At 41.0% G+C, this 20,060-nt stretch overlaps 1 protein-coding gene across 3 annotated transcripts in view; it reads right to left on the bottom strand.

The window, feature by feature from the left end:
• SUCO (SUN domain containing ossification factor) overlaps nt 1–20,060 on the bottom strand; it is a 100,258-nt gene that overhangs the window by 11,762 nt on the left and 68,436 nt on the right. For 2 of the 3 annotated variants that reach the window (XM_083157031.1, XM_083157033.1), the window contains 9 exons: nt 19,107–19,127; nt 18,880–18,935; nt 15,025–15,116; nt 13,618–13,683; nt 11,827–11,907; nt 8,850–8,943; nt 6,225–7,361; nt 4,485–4,572; nt 777–881 (listed from right to left, as the gene is read on the bottom strand). In XM_083157031.1, coding sequence (XP_083013157.1) covers nt 777–881; nt 4,485–4,572; nt 6,225–7,361; nt 8,850–8,943; nt 11,827–11,907; nt 13,618–13,683; nt 15,025–15,116; nt 18,880–18,935; nt 19,107–19,127 — 1,740 coding nt within the window. The remainder of the gene's footprint in view (nt 1–776; nt 882–4,484; nt 4,573–6,224; nt 7,362–8,849; nt 8,944–11,826; nt 11,908–13,617; nt 13,684–15,024; nt 15,117–18,879; nt 18,936–19,106; nt 19,128–20,060) is intronic. The other variant, XM_083157032.1, reaches the window with a different exon arrangement.

Genomic DNA, 20,060 nt, shown 5'->3' with positions numbered 1-20,060 from the left:
AGGTTGAATCTCCCATATTTAAAATACTTGGGGCAAGAATAAATTTCGATTATTCCCCATTTTGGATATTGGAGTTATTATGGGGATGGCACCAAGTCTAAACACAGACTGCATTTATGTTTCGTATACACACAGATTAAAAGGTAATTTTATACAATATTTAATTTTTTGCATAAAAACAAAGTTTGTGCACAATGAACCAAAGGAAAGCGAATGCGTCACCATCTCATTTTTGTATTTAAGAATATTCTGGATAACAAATTTTGGATAGTAGATACTCAACCTATAATAATGTAATTATATTAACCATTCATACACAGAATAAACCCTGGCAGGCCGCACCGGATATTTTTTAATAAATTTAATTTATAAACCAATACACACTGAGTGCCAACATTTCTGTGAGAGATGTTCAAAATATCTGCTAAAAATGCCAGCGTCCCTCACATTTGTTATATAATAAAAAATGTGTAAAAAGAAAAATATTCTATCTCCTATTCAAGGTAAACATTACAGGACATTATGATGATGATTCACACCTACAGTATTTTGATAAATTACCTTTGCACTCAGAGCGTTAAAATACAGTAGGAGGGTAAATGTATAATGAGATTTCTCTCAGTGATGCACTGAATAGAGGCTGTGGAAGAGGTGTAGTCTTTAAAAAGTCTCCTATAAGTGACTGCTGCAAGTTTAGTACATACACATAGAAATATAGGCACAATAATTCAAAATTAAGACCATCCTTCATCACTATAATAATATTTTATATTTACCTCACGTTTTAGTTCAGTGACTGTTGCAGACAGATTTAAAACCAAGTGGGTCATATTGAGGAGCTGGGCTTGCAGCAGTTGAATGGATTCAGTCTGACGCTGGTCCTGGTGGAAGTGGAAAAGAATCACCATAAATGACCACCACTGCTCTATCAGTTTTGGCAAGTAAAACAGTAGCAAAGATTACATTGCTACATTTACCAATCACCCACATAAGGACAGAGATTATGTATATGAATTTGTAAAAGGAGCGGTCCCAAACAAACGTTATTAGTACTCATGTATAGGTATTTTGTATGGCTGTCGCAGGACTTTATGCTTTAATACTATGTAGTTAGGTACCATTTCTTTTTTAACATGTGCTACGGGCAACATTGACACAACAGCCTCAGTTATTTAACTAACACAACCATGGGTAAAGGGGGTAGAGAACTGTGAAGAATCATATATTAAGTAGAGACTATCGATATTACCAGTTCTAGTTTTCATGCAATACTGGGTTGGTCAGTTACATTTAGGATAATCTTATTACAGGGCATCAGTTGTAAATTAACATTCACAGGCCTTTATTAGTTTTTTTTTTTTATGTACTAGGCTGTCCGTACAAAATTGGAAGTCCATTACAATGGTAAAGAACTCTTGAGGTACAAGTAATTATGCCAAGTCATCTGAAGAATGCCACCAGGCCACATCTGTATTCAGGCCAAACTACGGGTAACTACCTAGATTACAGGCACCTGCTCATAATAACTATGCTTTATATTATTTTCCACATGCTACGCTGATGTCTATTTGCAGTTCAGGAGCCTTTTCATAACATGGTTTAAAAAAAAAAATATGAAACACCTGAACCATCTAATCACAAACGCATGATATTTGTACTCGTATGGTAGCTAAAACAGCATAGAGTAATATGGACACCCCATAGTCTAGGGTCAGCAGTTCTTAAACTGGGGGTCCTGACCCCAAAGTGGGTCCCAACCATCTCAGCATGGGGTCGCGACTCCATGTTGCTGACCATCAGGCTGATTACTTTTCTAATCTGTCAGTGATTCAACGAGTTTAAAAAAATCTGTTCAATGGTCTGTTATTTTTCATAATATACAGTAATGTCCATAACTCGGACAAGTGTATGCAGGCCTTAAGAGACAGAAAGGGATGGACACAAATTGGACAGAGATGCCTTGGTACAGAATCACTGGGGTTTATTTACCAAGATGGGAGGTTCTACTGGAGAAGGGATGTTGCCCATAGCAACCAATCAAAATGTTACTTCTTATCAGGGGCGGGCTGGGCCGGGGGGCAGGGTGCCATATGCCCCCCGGGCCAGTACATATATGCGGCACTAGGGCCGCTTGTGCTGCGCATACCTGACAGCCGGGAATGATCTTCTGCCTGCCTCCCCGGCTGTCAGTGTCAGGATGCGGCCGCTGCTCAGCTCACTGCTGTGTGCGGATGCTTAGGAGGCGGAGGGCTCTGTGAGGGGGCGGGGCTTAGCTGGGCTCCGTGACGGGGCTTCACGGAGCTCCGTGGAGGGGGCGGGGCTTATCGGGCTGAGCTGGGGGAGACGCTGACAAAATGGTCACTTGCTAGCTGAGGTGACTGCACTGCTGGGTGCAGACAAGCTAGCAGCCTTTCTGATTGTGCGGCTCACACCTTCCTTCCCTCCCTCAGTAGCCACAGGATTTATACAGCTGCTGCAGCCCTGGAAAGAGGGATCTTTTAGAGGCAAGGGGTGTATGCAGCTGTACCCCATGCAGTAAGTAAGCCACAGTAAGCTACTGTTTTTTGATTTTTTTTTTCAATGAAAAATTTTAAATCTTAAACTGCCTACACATTACACAATGGGCCTGATTCAGACATAATCATACAGCTGCCATCGGTATCGAGCCATTATTGGTAGATGGCAAATGCGCAAGAGTCACAATGCATATGCGTGACCAGGCCTAGCAAACAAAGACTGGTACATTTTCCCTTTGCTGACCGATCGCAAGATGACTGACAGAAAGTAGACATCTAGGGGGGTAACCAGCCATTTAGTGGGAGTGTCAGACTGGGCATGTGAGAAAAATGCTGGGAGTGCCTTCGAGGATATGTGGCGACAGAAGCAGCCTGGATGTGCCTGTATTTATAGCAGTCATCGAGTACGTCATCGCAGCTGCCGAGTAAATGGCTGCTGCTGTGGCTGGTGTCCAGTGTAAAAACAATTTGATGGTGAGCAGCTTCTGACAGGATATTGACATATTCAATCAGGTGCGGATCTACAAGTTTAGGGGGGGCAGCCTGTGGTGTCAGGGCATTATTATTATACAGGGGGAGCAGTCTGTGGTGTCCTGCTCTTAACGCAAGGGAGCAGCCTTTGGTGTCCTGCTTTTAACGCAAGGGAGCAGTCTGTGGTGTCTTGTTCTTTACGCAAGGGAGCAGCCTGTGGTGGCCTGTTCTTTACGCAAGGGAGCAGCCTGTGGTGGCCTGTTCTTTATGCAAGGGAGCACCTTGTGGTGGCCTGTTCTTTACGCAAGGGAGCAGCCTGTGGTGTCCTGTTCTTTACGCAAGAGAGCAGTCTGTGGTGTAATGTTCTTTACACAGTGGAGCAGCCTGTGGTGTCCTGTTCTTTATGCAGTGGAGCAGCCTGTGGTGTCCTGTTCTTTACGCAAGGGAGCAGCCTGTGGTGTCCTGATCTTTACGCAAGGGAGCAGCCTGTGGTGTCCTGATCTTTACGTAAGGGAGCAACCTGTGGTGTCCTGTTCTTTACGCAAGGGAGCAGCCTGTGGTGTCCTGATCTATACGCAAGGGAGCAGCCTGTGGTGTCTTGTTCTTTACGCAAGGGAGCAGCCTGTGGTGTCCTGATCTTTACGCAAGGGAGCAGCCTGTGGTGTCCTGTTCTTTATTTATGCAGGAGAGCAGCCTGTGATGTCTCGAGTTGATATAATCAACTCCAGGCCTATGCTTTTCTTTTATTAATACATCTTTTTTAAATGAAAAACCTGCATTTAACAATGCGCTGTAACTTATGGGCCAGTGCTCTTGTCTTGCCCCCCAGGCTAAAATTTGCCAGCCAGCCCCTGCTTCTTATTCATTTAGCACCTTCTAGAAGATTATAGATAGAATCTGATTGGATGCCCATAGAAACAGCCAATCTTCCACAGAACTCCAATATTAGAAAATAAACCCCCAAATATTTAAAGAATGCTGAAGGGAAAACTTCCTTAGATAGATCCAAGGGTATTCAGCCTCAGAGTCATATCCCACAGGTAATTGAACTTGTAACAAAGTCTGCCAATGTCTGTCTATATATAATATTTGTGTCAACTAACTGGGGGGATATAGGGCAATTTTCTAGCCGTTTGATTATTTAGCAGGATAGGATATTTGGCGGAGAGGCGCTCAATCTGACTGGACAATTTTTGGGTGACGGGGGACAGGAACACTGCCTGTCTCCACTTCAGGGAGACAGGTAGGTGTGTGTGTGTGTGTGGGGGGGGGGGGGGGGGGGGTAGATCATGCGTGCATGCCCCCTCCCGGCGGCTGGCTATCCGACCGCCAGACCCCCGCTGAATGAGGCAGACTCCATCTGTAGCAAATGCTAATGCGTATTTTGTGAATTAACCTGTAAATCTTTTTGCATTTCCTTTCAGTCCAGCATCACTGACACAATTTCATTGTAGAGGTTCAGAAGCATAAAAGCATTAACTAAATTAGAATAGTTACCTGCTCTTCCGCTATCCGTGAAGTGTTTTGAAGCTTTAATATAGTCTTGTTAAAAGCCCTCTGCATTTCTTCCATTTGTTTTCGGTATCTAAAAGACAAGTAACATTGCAACTTACAATATGGCATTGTTGTCTGCATAGTTACCGTACAGGTGGAAAATGTCCACTGCATAGAATGATTTTTAAATAAAATATTACATAGTTTTAATATGTTACAAATTCAAATATATTACATTCATGAGATAATTTAGCTAGAACAATTGAACTTGAGGAACAACACTTATCCCCCTTTCAGATCGCAAACGGGCTGGACCCAGCTCCAATGTATTCACATAAAACCAGTGTCGCCAAACATAGAGAAGGGACCAGATTTTTTTTTACCCTTCTTATAACCCTGGTCAAATTGCAGGTTGCTTTAACACCCAGACACCTGATTTCACAACTATACCAACTCTGTTTGGCCAGCCGTCCCCTCCTAGCTCCCAGTTTCATGAAGGACTGGCATAGAAAAGAAGACCAGTGGTCCTGTATATTCCGATACACATTTGTCAGTTCACCCTCCATCCAGGTCTTAGAAACCCAATATAAAATAATGTCCAGATGGTAATGCCGCCCTGAACAAGTGCACCAAATGTTTCCATCCATAATCGGCTTTATCCTGGCAATGTAAAACAAACAATCACCAGGCACTCCCCTCCACATATGGTGGCAATGAAATGTGCTGACTGGTTTTTGACAGCATGTCCACAAAATTACCCGCGAACTCACTGAATACACAGTCCCAGAAACTCCCAAATTTTGGCTCCTCAGCTTGATGGATATGCCACTTTCCCAATACAAAAATTCGCTATTGCGGCACTTGGTAAATGCAGCGAGGGCTACCATTCCTTGCTTCTCGAGGACATCCACACAACTGTCTATAACCCGTTGGATACAGAGAGTTGGGGTGAGATTTAATAGGATGAGATTTTCAGAAAGTGAGAGATTTGGTGAGAAATCTCCAGTTTTTTTAAAGCGGCAATCATTTACACTTAAAAATCAAACTGGTTTAGCAGTGTAAATGATTGCCGCTTTAAAAAAACTGGAGATTTCTTACTAAATCTCTCACTTTCTGAATCTCTCATCCTATTAAATCTCACCCTTGATTTCTATATGAATATGGAAGACCTCACCCTCAGAATAAGACATCCTAGTACCACGATGACGAACCCCCCTTTTCTTCTCATCTTTTGTGCTGTTTCATGTAAAGGGTTTCTGTATTGTTTTATTGTGTTTTGACAGATCATCAAGAGCTACTTATTTTATGTTCTATGATCTGATGTTTAAGTCCTTATTCTTTAGCCATTCCTTTTTTTGGGGGAGGCTAATTATATACCTTAACGATATCCATACGTGACTTAACAGGTCCCCCCACTGGGCAGAGTCATTCAACAATACGTGAAATTGAGCTGCATGCACAGGCAACAGGGGGGAAGAGACGTTAAGGACCCACAGGAGTGTGCATCGCTCGTCTTTTGTAGAATACACATTGGGCAATATTTTAAACAATATCGCTCAGAAGAGCCAAAAATTAGCACTTTCATTAAATAAATAAATTGCCCAGTGGGTATGCATCTTTAGAGCAAATGCAGAATAGGGTGACTAACAATGCAATCTGAATGAAATCAGTGCACAGCATTAGGAGATTTATTCTGGTTTAGTCTGTATAGTACTGGGTGGTACAAAACACAAACACACTTACCTTTGACTAAGCTCTTCCAAATAGCGACCACTAAGAGACATGTTAACTTCAAGGGCTTTAATCCGATTATTGAGACGCATAAAGACAGACTCCTTTTGGTTGGAACCATGTACTTGATTTCCATTGGCATAGCCCAAATCAGTTGCATTTTGGAGTTCCGCGTAGAAATCCGTAGTGGTTCTGTGCATGCTACTGACAATAGAGACATCGTCTAGAACTTGGTCTTCTTCCTTTTTCTCCATCGCAGGTGGGCTTTCAGCAGCTTGTGTCTGCACAGGCTTTAGTGTTTCTTTAGTTTCCAATTCAGCCTCCACAGGAGGTGTTGTGGTTTCCTGAACTTGCAAAGTCTCCGTAGCTTTAATAATATTAGTGTAGTCAACACTTTGTTTAATAGTACTGTCTTGAGCATCTGTCATAATGCTATTCTCTGTTTGTAAAGTGGGTTTATCAGCATAAATCAGTGTCTCGCTGCTTTTCAGCTCCTTTGTTTCTTCCTGAACAGTATCTGAAGAAAACGAGCTAAGTGTGGGGCTGGCCTCCACTTCAGCGGTGGCCTCTGAAAAAGATGTACTAGATGAAAGGGTTTCACCTGCTGTCACTTGAGCAGGAGGAGACTGAGAAACTGCCTGTGTGTGGCTCGGTTCCAAGTCGATTGACTGAATAATTTTATTTGAAGTGCCTGTTTGGAAAGAATCTCCCGGAGTTACCAAAATAAAGTCAGTTGTGACATCTGCAATCTTGCTTTCTGACGGTTCAGGCAAGGTCTCCGTAACCGTAGGACTTATTAAGGATTGCAAAATGGACTGGGTGTAATTTTCTTCCCTTCGTTTGTACTCTTCTGTTTTAGTGCGCTGCCTTTGAATGGCCACAATAGCGGAACACCATTTGTAAAGATATTCAGAGAAGGTTGATATACAGCAGATGGTTGCCATTTCACCACAGTAAATTTGGGTCTCAAACTCAAACCATGACGCCAATTCTTCTTCTTCCTGGTCGTCACTGCCCAAAAGAGTCACAGTCGACTGGCTTGGCTGTTCATCCTCTTCCTCCTGAACTAACTGAACAATGGGACTTTCTTTTGGAGCATCTGGTTCAGGTATGGGCACCACAGGAGGCGCCACAGTCTCCATTTCCAACCTAAAAAACACGGAACATTATTAAGACATAACCTAGCTTTCTAAAAGATGTTTTGTATTTTAACAGAGTAGAATGCATCTTAATCGTACAGAATTCTAGTATAAGTGCCCGATAAAACACAATAGCGCATAAGAGTTGTGTAAGCTTTCATAACGCAACATGTACATTGATATGGGACACTTGCATACAATAAACTAAATGGGTTGGATTATTCAGATGGTTTCATTTTCCTTTTAGAAGAGTGCAATTTATTCAGTATTTTGGGAGGTTAAGGGGGGTATTCAATGTCAGGGGCACGGCTGTCGAGCTAGCGCGACAGCCGTGCCCCTGTCCCGTTCTCGGTGAGCTCGCCTGGAGCTCGGCAGTCGGGATTCAATGTCCCGGCCGCCGAGCGGCGAGAAGGGGGCGTGGCCGCGAGTTGCGGCCGGGAAGTGACGAGATGCAGCCGGCAGCTCGTCACTTCCCGGCTGTTCTCGGCAGAACGAGCCCGACAGCTAGAGATGTCGGGCTCGTTCTGCCAGGAAACCCTGTTCAATGCTGTCGGGGAAGACAGCATTGAATAGGGCCCGTCGAGCATCTCCCCCACGGGAGATGCTCGACGGCGATTGAATATCCCCCAAAAAGTTTGATATAATTTGACCAATAACAAAAAATATGTAAACAAAATTATATATTTATATAATACATATTAATTAACGTTTCGATGCATTGGTGCCAACTGTGATACTTTACAAGGGTCTAGGGTCTTCATAACTACTGAAAAGCTTTTAATGTCATATCTGATATGAGGCTACTTATGTCCCCGGTCATATAAAATTAGTTGTAAGGCTTACTGCATGCCTAAAAGTCTGAATTTAATGTCTGGAGCTATTCAAATGTTAACCAATTTCACCATGTGGTAAGCCAAGCCTCTAACTCGTTAACCCATAAATTACTGATTAAGTGGCCAGAAGCGAATAAAAAGCACAGAAATGATTATTCCTTGCAGCCCCTGGAGTTTTAGGTGTGGGGTAGCGGCATTAAATGTAATGCCACTACCCCACAAAGCTCCATTGACTGGGAGGAAAAATCCTGTTGCTATTTGAAGCTGCCCATTGGTGTATGTCACCATTTGCAGAACATTATTTTACAAGTTATGTATTATTTTTAGGCAATTCAGAGCCTATGGAGCTCAAACCACATAATTTGATGGTCGCCAATTATTGTGTGATGTAGAAGGTGCGCGCATATCTAAGCGACTCTCAGGTCTGTTCAATTTGCGTTCACACTTGACAGGAACTAAGCGGGCAGCTGACATCCAGTGATGTCAGCTGCCCGCCCTCCTCCCCACAGGGTGATTTCCTGCGTGAAACGCCCATGAAATGCTGAATTTGACTACAGCGAATGCTTATTTGTCATATAGAATAGTGATAGTACCTGCATCATTTTATTTAGTTCACAATATTCAGCCTTGGTAATAGAAATAACAACATAAAAGAAACCACTTACGTCGCGGTTGGAGCTATAGCTTGTTCAGAAGCCTTTGTTGAACTTGCATCTGAAGAGTCTGCAGTATCATTTTTGGTTTTACTGCCATTCAAAACTAAAAAAGGTAAAAAAAAAATTCTCAAACTATAAAGAAATATAATTTGTATTATGTACTATACCAATATTTACACATAAGGATAAGCAAACGTGATTGGACATACAACATACAAGGGAGAATAATTTCAGCACAATGGGGATTATTCTGGTTCACTCCTGGCAAATTCCTTCTTAGATGGACAAAACCATGTGCACTGCAAGGGGGGAAGATGTAACATGTGCAGAGAATTAGATTTGGGGGAGTTATTTTGTTTCTGTGCAGGGAAAAAACTGGCTGCTTTATTTTTACACTGCATTATACAGTAAGAAGTAAAACCCCACTCAAAACTAGCTCTCTCTGCACAAGTAACATCTACCCCACCTGCAGTACACATGGTTTTGTCCATCTAAGAAGGAATTTGCAAGAAGGAATGTACCAGAATAATCCCCAATGTTTTTTGCACCTCTTCTCAACTGTAAAGCATTTTGGAGCGTGCTCACTACATAAATAAATGTTCAGAATTATTGTTAGGTATAATTATGAGATGCCATGCTTTTAACAGTAATATTGCCAGGACAGGGGCTGTGTCATCTGCAAACCATTACACGGCTGCTAGGAGCGAGGAGAGTATGATTTCTGAATTCAGGTTACAGATAACTTCTATAAATCATTATATGCTTTTTAAATGACTGGATCGGACCGTGAGAGGAGAGAGCTACAGTATATAATCGCTTCAGTACCCTTCAGAAAAGGGTAATTCATCAATTAGAGAACAGCATTTAAAATGCAAAAGCCAACTAGTGTGATTATACTGCCTTTTAATCTTTTAACATTAGGGCAGAAGTATTAAGTATTACCAAGTGATAAAGTGGAGAGTGATAAAGATTGACAAGTACCAGCCAATCAGCTCTTATCTGCCATGTTACAGGCAGTGTTTGAGAAATGACAGTTGGGCACTGATTGGCTGGTCCTTTATCGCTTCTAAAGGCTTAATACATTTGGCGCACTGGGCTTTTACCTAAAAATATACAAGGCAGGTTTTTTGTATATACAATACATACTTTGGGTTAAGTTACATTGTTGACCTTCTGAAGAACATTTTACATGAGGCAGCCGCACATATAGGGCCTGCTTTATTTTTATAGACATAAATTGGTGATTTTTGCATATAAGAATATCTGTATACTTTATCGTTTCTGTGGCTATAATGTATTTTAAATTTGCTTGTAACATCAGGTTTAAATCTAGTAAATAATAATGTCTGTAGCAAACATACTGCTAACAGCTTTAAAATATGCCCCAGACCTATGGAATTTTAAAAAATAAACCTCTGGTTACAACTTTCATATATTTTTTAATATTTGCCTCTCCAGACACATTGTGAGTCTCCTCACCGATAATGCAATAAGGGCCTTATTCTAGATCACTCTTAGAGGCAAATTCCTTCTTAGCTGGACAAAACCATGTGCACTGCAGGGGGGCAGATGTAACATGTGCAGAGAGAATTAGATTTGGGTGGGGTTTTTCTTCAAAGTGAGATCTATATTACATAGTAGGTGAGGCTGATTAAAGACTTGCGTCCATCTAGTTCAACCTATGTTTATAGTAGCTAATCCCTTGTTGTATAGTATGTTCTGATATTTTAAAGACAGATTGTTAATTATTCATACCCGTGGATGTTTTTAACCAATAAATGATTATCCAACTTTATTTTAAATTTATTTATAGTGTCTGCCGACACCACTTCTTCAGGAAGAGAGTTCCAAAGTTTGACTGTTCTGACTGTAAAGAAATTTTTTCTTCTAGATGAACAAAATCTTTTTTAATCTAATCTAAACTTGTGCCCTCTCATCCTAGATTCCTGTCTAGCAGAAAAAAGGGTGTTTGACAGTTCCTTATATTGGCCCCTGATATATTTGTACATGTTGAGCATGTCACCCCTTAAACGTCTCTTCTCTAGTGTAAATAGTCCCAGCTTGCTTAATCTCTCCTCGTAGCTTAAAGTCTCCATTCCCCTAATAAGCTTAGTTGCTCTTCTTTGGATTTTTTCTAATTCTATGATGTCCTTTTTATAGTGTGGGGCCCAGAATTGTACTCCGTATTCGAGGTGCGGTCTAACCAATGATTTGTACAGAGGCATAATTACTTTTGAATCCCTAGTTTCCATGCCCCTTTTAATACATGCTAGAGTATTATTGGCCTTTTTAGTTGCTATATTACATTGAGCACTACACCCTAGTTTGTTGTCTATTGCAGTGTAAAAATAAAGCAGTTGGTATTTTCCCTGCACAGAAACAAAATAACTCACCCAAATCTAATTCTCTCTGCACAAGTTACATCTGCCCCACCTGCAGTGCACATGGTTTTGTCCATTTCAGAAGGAATTTGCCACTAAGAGTGAACTAGAATAAGGCCCTGAATGTACAAATGAAAGCCCCTAACCATGTCCTCAAGCAGGCGTATAATACACATAACTGACAATGGCAGCACAAAATGAGTGCAAGCGCAGTGCAACAAGTTCTATGCAAGCTGCATGTGGACGTACACTAGGGCGCATGTGTATAGAGGACTATGCAGTGTAGGCAGGACACAGATTTGGCAGTGCAGCACACCAGCCCAGTAGCATCTGCTGCTTGGCAATTAAACTTTATGCAATTACTGGTGACATTTAGGAGACTGAAAACTCACCTGAAATTCTGCAGTAGCAGGAAACCCTATCACTATTTACTGCTTTGCTAAATATTACAATATTAACTTACTGTAATAAAAACCAAAAACCTGGAGGCTTATAAATATTCTATTTCTCTTTGTACAAGATACTGAAGTGCATTAACTTGCATTCATATATCCCTTTATATCAGCTTACTTTTAATGCTTAAATACAAAATGTAAAGCAGCTACCTTTCCCTTCAGAGATTTCATCCTCAGTATTCGCACCCAGCATGTTAGCTGCAAGATTATTCACCATGCTAAGAATGGCATCTGAAGAGAACGCAAGGAACACAAGCAAATGTTACTTCACTGCACCCGCTTCAATGCTGTCTGTATGGAGGGGGAGAAAATGCTCTAGAACCCAAGAGAATGAACCATATAAGAGGTAATCGTTATTGAGTGGGATGAGAATGTTCTGTACCAGATGTGCATTGCATACAGTACATGGACTTATATTTCCCCCTTTTGACTATAGAAATTATTTGGCATATTTTCAATAGTTTTATATTGGCCACATAATTTGGGTGCGTGCATAGAGTAATATTAACCTATACTACGGAAATACATATACCAAGTTAGGAAGTGCCAATAAACAAATAAATAGAAGTTAAGAAAAAAAACTTGGAAGTCAATTAAATACGTTAATGTCAGTACACTTATGCAACATTGTTTTTAGTTAATAGAAATGTATGGGTTGACAGCACAGATACATAATGCGGTCTGTCAAACTTAAATAAAGGGCAGTTTTAATAACGATCTACAAAAAAATAGCTAATCAGATGACATTCAGCAGCTAAGCTCATAGCGACAATCAAGGTGCCCAAAACACATACAACAGCAATATTCAAGACAATGCCTACAAGATTGCATAATAAAATACACAGAGTAAAAAAAAAAAAAAAAAATCACAGCATTACCACTACCGGTAGTTGCACAGACAAATGGTTTTCACTGTTGTAATACATTTCTAGAAAGACCATCCCCTTTCAAAAAGAAACTACTGCTATGTTTAATGCTCTTCCTCCTGGAACCTAACCACTGCATTAATTTAGCTGGGTCCAGTATTCTTACATGGGACCTCTGCTGATCACATAAACGCATTTGTGAATGTGGCATGAAAAGTGCAAGAACAATATATTCAGTTACTGTAAATACCAATCTTGGAAATCTTATTACAATTATCATAATGGTTACACAGAGACGAGTCGGTTATCTGTAATTCTTGCCACTTTTGGAAGGCTTATTCAAGATAGAGGCCTCTTTTGAAACACTGCCCCGACCAATACACTGCCTGCATTGACATAAAAAAAGGCCAAGGGGATGAGCCCTCCCCTCACAGGGAAATAATAGAGCTAGGTAATTCTGGCATGAACAGACTTCAAAGGCCAATGGGAACACATCACAGAGCTTTAGAAGTCAAAGAGAGCAAGAGACCACTGACAGAAGTGCCAATAGGTGCCTTTTACCCTCTCTACTATTCTGCATCTCTAGAGTGAACCCAAAAGAAAGCGGTCTCCATCACACGTATCACTGCAAACATGGTACTGTAGTTCCATTTATTTATTTTTTCTAAATACTATTTGGAAGCAGTGACTGCAAAGGGAATCACTAGGAGATCATAAAGTATTTGTATCTGAATATTTTGAAAAGTGTTCCAAGATATGTGAACATCCCACACCTGTAGAAAAAGTGTACATAAGTGTTATTCAACATGCGACAAAACCTTTTCATGTTGACTTTTGCCCATGAAGAACATCAACCATATGTTGTTGACCTATTAAATGTCGATCTAGACGTTGTCTGTCCTCCATCCAGGTACCAAACAAGACCACAAACTAAATTGACTTACTAGATTGTACAATTAAAAAATATATACATGCTACTGTATATAATGAAAATATGTTAGTGAATTGCCTCTTTTTATTAACTGAACATACAGCACTGAATGAGAAGATTGTACTTTTTTATAGTATCACTCACTTGTAGCAGAACCAAGCAGATTTTTAGAACCTTTATCATCTCGAGTGTTAAAGTCAATTGGATAATCTGATAATGACAAAAAACAGTAAATACTTTGAATTCACAGCACATGAAAATTACATTTTTGTTTGTTAAATGTAATTTAGCAGTTATTAGAGTTAAAGCACACATTTTCAATTCCAAGAGCTATGAAGAAGACATCAGTAACTTTAAGGACCATACACACTGGACGATTATGCGCAGCGATGACCGCTGTAATCAATGGGGGGGGATGTGCGTACACATTCAGCCACACTAATTCGACTGTTGGTATTCAATTTACCAAAAGTCGAGTGTTAGAAATTCCAGAAATTCGGCAAAACCTCCAACAAATTGATGGAAAACAGCCGTGAACTCGACAATCCATGGCCGTTTCTGACAAAACACTATAGTTTCCAGGATTCCTTACGATCAGGATGCCAGCTGCCAGGGTTCGGGTTTAGGCATTTCTACTAATGTCGGTATACCTGCCAGGTTACTGAACACATCCCAAAGTCTGTTCTGAGCTAAAACTACCTGTCAACTCTATGCATTATATGTTGGTAACCAGTGGTTGACAATGTGCTGATTGCGTACCTAATATACCCCTTTCACACCAGAAAATGCAGGGACTTTCCTAGGATAATGGTCCTTGGATCAAGCAGGGACATTCCCGGGTTGGCCCCTTTCACACCACCCTAGTCCCTGCATTTTCTGGTGTGAGGGGGCAGTTGCATCCAGGCAGCAGGGATCTGGGCAGCGGTGACTGGGCATTGTAGCGATATTTTCTGAGCATCGGGGCGGGAAGCGCTGCTGAAATTGAAAACATTTAGAAAAGACAGGCCGGACGCTGATTGGCTGAGAGTGTCCGGTCAGTCTTTTCAAAATGTGTTCAAATCCAGCAGCGCTTTCTGCCCGCTGCCTGGCAAATAACGCTACAAGCACTCAGCCGCCGCTGCCTGGATCCGCCACCCGGGTAAGTTCCTTTCACACCAGCCAGTAACCCGGGCTGGTCACAGGAGCAACCCTGCTAGCTAGCAGGGTTAAAATCCCGGGAACCTTTCACACCAGTGCTAGTCGCGGGTTGTTCCCAGGGCCCAGGTGTATTAGTAGCTGTTTCAGGGTGCGGTTTAGCAGGCATGAATTCCTATGTGTACAAGGTATTTATGGTCATAACATCTATTGATGCTCTATAACCATCTCTAAACCAATGAGACCTATTGATTATGTGTTCCTTTGTATTTCTATATTTTCTTTCAAGTCTGTGCTTCATAATCAAACAAGATTTTATCAATGATGATATATTAATGCTTTGGATGAAAGAGGATATAGGGATATGAATCTGTACTATAATTAATCGCAAAAAAATATTATTGAGGATAATGCTACCTTCATCTTCATCATAGATTTCTGGCCGCTCTGATTGGTACTGAGAGTCAACTATTTCTTCATACTCCTCCACCATGCTGGTACCGAAAACCCTGAGAGACATGCAACATTAGGATTAGCTGATAGGTCCACCTTTACTGTGATACACTTGAAGAGATTATTATTATACACAAAGATGCTGCTAGGGGATAAGGTCATCCACACTTACATGAGCACTTAATGCTGGGCTGGCTAAATTGGTCCTTGAGATCTATGAAATATTTTCTAGACTATCTAGATGGTGCACAGGTGTAATGATTAATGCAATTTTCAAACATATGCTACATTCATTCCAGGCACGTTCTACAGATCCACAGGCAGCCTAGAAAACATGAACTGTACATAGATCACAACGACCAGTTTGGCCACCCCTGACCTAGTGCTTTCTACAACATACACTGTCACCTATATGTATTAATGGAGGTGATCATTTAACCCCTTGAGTGGTGGGTTTTGCTGGGGCAGGACAAACCTGCCAGGGCAAGTTTTTCCTGCCCCAGCAGAACCTACCACAGCCTCCAGCCCCCCCCCCCCCCCCTCCCATCACCTTCACTCCGGCTTTAGTACACCGGAGCTCCCCTACCGCCGCTGCCCCCTGCCAGTGATCACACAGGCGGCAGGCTCTGGGATGTTTTGCAGCGGCTCGGGAGGACTCGGGTGCCTGAACTCTCCCAAGTCCCCCCGAACATCCCCAAGCCTGCCGCCTGTCAATTACTAGTACTAATGGCGGCGGGGGCTGGGGAGCTCCGGCGTACAATCGCTGGAGGTGAGGGGGATTGAGGGGAGGGGACAGCAGAGCGGCCACTGGGGGGGGCCCGGGCAGGTGAGTGGTGCACACCTGGATACCACTGGCGCACACCTTCATTTTAGTGGTATACCCGGAAATTTTCCGGGACAGCCCGCTGCGGCAGTGCAGCTGAGCCCATAAAATGTCTGGGCAGACCACTCAAGTAGTTAAATACCTCCCAACTTTTATTGCACTGGCCCCGGGACAGTCGCATGTGCACCGCAGGCATGCCAGAAATTTTGGGGGCATGGCCTAATGGAAGGGGAGTGGTCTATAAACGCAGCTCACCGTCAAGGCCACGCCCCCTTTGGGAGCATGCCCAGCAGCTTGGTGAGCTGCCGGCTGTGCCCCCAGCCCCTCTGGTTGGGAGGTATGCATTTAGCATGCATAGAACTTTAAAGAAGGAACTAGGAAAAAAAAAAATCCAGAAAAAGCCACAAGCTTCTGTAAACTAGCTTCTATGCAAATATCACACACACATACAAAGCCGGATAAAGGCAAATATTTCAGAACTGGTTTAAAGGTAATGTGTAAAATCCATCAACAGGCTTCATTCACATGTGAAGAACGAAAACAACATTTACACCTACATTTGATCCCTTAATGTTAGTTCAGGTCGTCTGTTCTGTTTAAGAACTATATGTTAATATATTTGCATGTAAACAGTCACTTCTTTACACATTTCTAGGTTAAAAACAGATACCACAACTATCTCAGGATATGTAGAACACATCCAAACGATAAAAAGCTCAGTTAGAAACGAAGTAGACCAAATATTAAGCACATTATGGATAGTAAACTAAAAATGAACATCTCCTTCCACAGGGGTGTACATCCAAATTTAAATTCATACACACACCACGTAGTATTGACCCTGGCAACTTTTCAGTGTGTACCTCTAATTTAATTTTCTAGGGGGTTGTGAGCTCCCATTAGTTGGCAATTTTTCAGTGTGTAGCTCTAATTTAAGTTTCTAGCGGGTTAGTTGAAGGAGAACGTTTTTTTAATTCCGCACAGAGTGCTCCTTCTTATGAGTTATATTTTCATTTTCTTTACCATTGTTTAATAATAGTTTAAAATTTGTATATTTACAAGGAAGTGGTGCTACCCTTCTCCCATATAACGATTCACTATAAGAGAAGAAGAAAGGAGATGGAGAAATTTCACCCTCTTGAATAAGACAATAGTGAAGATGTGCAAAAAAGAAATGAGAAGTCATGATTAAAAAAATGAGATGTGGAAACTCGAATAAACAGTTTACATGTATTTATTATATTGGTTAATCCCCCGTTATGTTAAATAGGATATCCTTCCTATATTAACAGAATTTATAACAGTCTATTATTGTCAAGTTACTGAATATTGTCACAGCAGCATTTGTAACAATTGAGACACTTTATCTTCTTTTATTTATACAAAGTGTTTATATTTATATAATGTATCAGAGCTGTGACTTTTTGACACTGCAGGATGATTGTAAATGCGCTGTCTTCCTATTTTGGATTAAGACAATACAATGCGCTTCACTGTTTATTGAGTGACAAAATGTAACTGGGACTTGCTATTTTATTGCTGCGGTTATCGTGTCCTTATAGACAGGGTGTGGTTCAATTCCACATTAATGTTTACATTTCTGCATTAACGTTTGGATATGTGAATCACCAAATAAATTATTGTTACTTTAAATGGTACTTGTGTATTTTCACGGCGCCTGATATATCAGATGTGATATCGGCCGATATATCGATGCGATCCAAACAAAGAGTAACAAGTACATACTGAGTGCATAACAAATTAATGTATGTAGAGCATCCTATGCATTTTTCACATGCCAATTGTACTTGCGTTGTTGATGGAAACATAATGTTAGTGGGTTAATTGTCTAGCTCATAAATACACACCACAAACTAATACATAAAGTGACAGTCTTCAAACTTTATTACCTCCCTCTACATCTCTCTCCACACCCATGGCTACTCAGTTTCAGATAACCTGCATATTATCTAATTCAATGAACTTCATCCACATACAGTATGCAGCAACGGCTGTTCTAGACAATGCTTCCAAAAAACACCAGTAGGCTGAGAAAGAACAGTGACATTTCAAGATGCCTCCAGTACATACACAGTGACATTCCTTCATAAAAATTCTTTGTTAAAAAAAAGAATAAAAACTTTTAAATAAAGAAAAGTTTAACAATTTCCTTATTTTATTTATTAGTAATAAACTTCTATGTTAGCCATTATTACACTGCAATTTGATGGAAGCCAACAATTTAAATCAAAGGCTGAGGATCAAAGTATTTATTTACCCAGGACTTTTGCAGGGCATGTCTGGTAATAACTGGGAATCTCGAAGGCACAAGAAATGCAATATAGTGGCCAAAAATAAAACAATAAAAATTGCTAAAAACTTATTTAAGAACTTTGATAAACAAAACTTTATTCCACATTCAAAATAGAAAAAATACTGTTGTGAAAATGGATATACTGTTTTATAAGGATAACACCTCCCAAAAAATGACAAATATGCTACTTTTCGTGTTATTCAAACCTGATCGCACGGCTGCAACTTGGCAGGTCAGATGACTAACATATACGTGCAAACAGATTGTAGCACACATACCGGAGGCCATCTTGTGAGAAACAAACTTGGTCATATGCAAGTTGAATTACAGAATGTCGGTGCTTGTGAGTAATAACAGGCCCTGTTCTGGGACTGTCAGGAAAAACACAGACGTGCCCAGGCATTTGGGTGGGAATTTGTGCAACGTCAGCTCCAGCCCCGATCCGACTGTTTCTACCACAGCCGCCAAGTCCTGGGCTCACATTAGAAAAATTAAAAGCTGCTTGTGAATGGATTTGCAGCCGATTGCAGAACCAGCTACTTTTCACAAACAGTGCTAAACAATTTGCAAGCTTGCACAGGTCAGGATATAACTTCGACCAATAATATGGGAGGAGCACAAGTGAGTGAGATCTTGTTAACTTGAATAACTCACAATAACCATGCAAGGGTTTCCACATTACCTTATCAGACTCAATGGGCAAAAATGTTCAGATCCAAAATGAGAGATCAGTTCCACCTAGAGAATACAGGAAGTCAAATCAAACTGCAAACTTGTTGTAAAGAAAGGCATCATTATGCTTAAGTAATTGCACCTACAAGCAAATGAATTTGTTCTAGTGAGATCTGAAAGCACCCCTCGCCATGCATTCATTAACTGTACAGAAAACATTCAGAGAAGGTTGCTAACCTTAATGTATTTGATGAACATCTGAAGCAACAAGGAAAAAGAAAAAACAAGTGTCAGTACAGAAACAAGATACATGCAACGAGCCATTTCTAAAGAATCAGCATTTAAACAAGGAGTATTAGAGAAACAATAGGCAGATACAATTATAAAGTTGTAGTGTTTTGCATTTATTAGTAAAGCTTTCACCTAAAGTATTTAGGTCATGAAGAATGAAATGTTTAAGGAAACATGGTTTTATTTTTAAAAGACTACAGCAAATAGGCTTCAAACTGGTTTTCCCGGTGTATTCAAATGAGGGGAGAGCCAATGTGATATTGGGGCTAATTCAGAAAGCCCCACAGAAGTGAGAAATTGCAGTCAAGCTCAAAGTGCGATTGCATCCTGGAAGGAAACCATTGAATTGCATTTTGAAGGGCAGCGGTGAGGCAGCAATTTCAGGACACAAGCCAGACAGCACAGGTACAGTATGTCCGCGACCCAAAAATGGCAATTTGCAGCAGAGGGCCACATGCATGAGAGAGAAAGCAGCTGCAGTTTTGCCATTTTAGCAAAACTGCAACTGCTGCTGAAGTAGGCCCATTGTTATGTAACTCTTGTTATAGGGTGGGTATTTTTTAAATTTAAAAATACAGACCTTATATAAAAATAAAGAGAGGTCTTCAGGCCTATACACATTTAGCGATTTTGGGCTATTTTGTAAGCAAACTGTCTAGAACACTTAGAAAGTAAGCAGGGATTGCAGTCCCGCGCCTCATCATCGCACGCTTAGATAGAAAATGCATGCGCTGTCTTTCCGAGTAAGCATAAGAAAAGCCATCGCTGGTGCATAGCATGTATGTACATTGCTCAGCACAGAGGCTCCGTCACATAGTGTGTACAAAGCTTTAGTGAGAATGTTTTGCAAATATTTAATAAAGCTACACAGCAGTAAAAGGATATCTATCCTGGTTACAT

The sequence above is a fragment of the Crinia signifera genome, chromosome 8 (genome assembly GCF_055691185.1).
Source record: "Crinia signifera chromosome 8, ASM5569118v1, whole genome shotgun sequence".
Lineage (NCBI taxonomy): Eukaryota > Metazoa > Chordata > Amphibia > Anura > Myobatrachidae > Crinia > Crinia signifera.
This window is presented reverse-complemented; position numbering and strand designations above follow the sequence as displayed.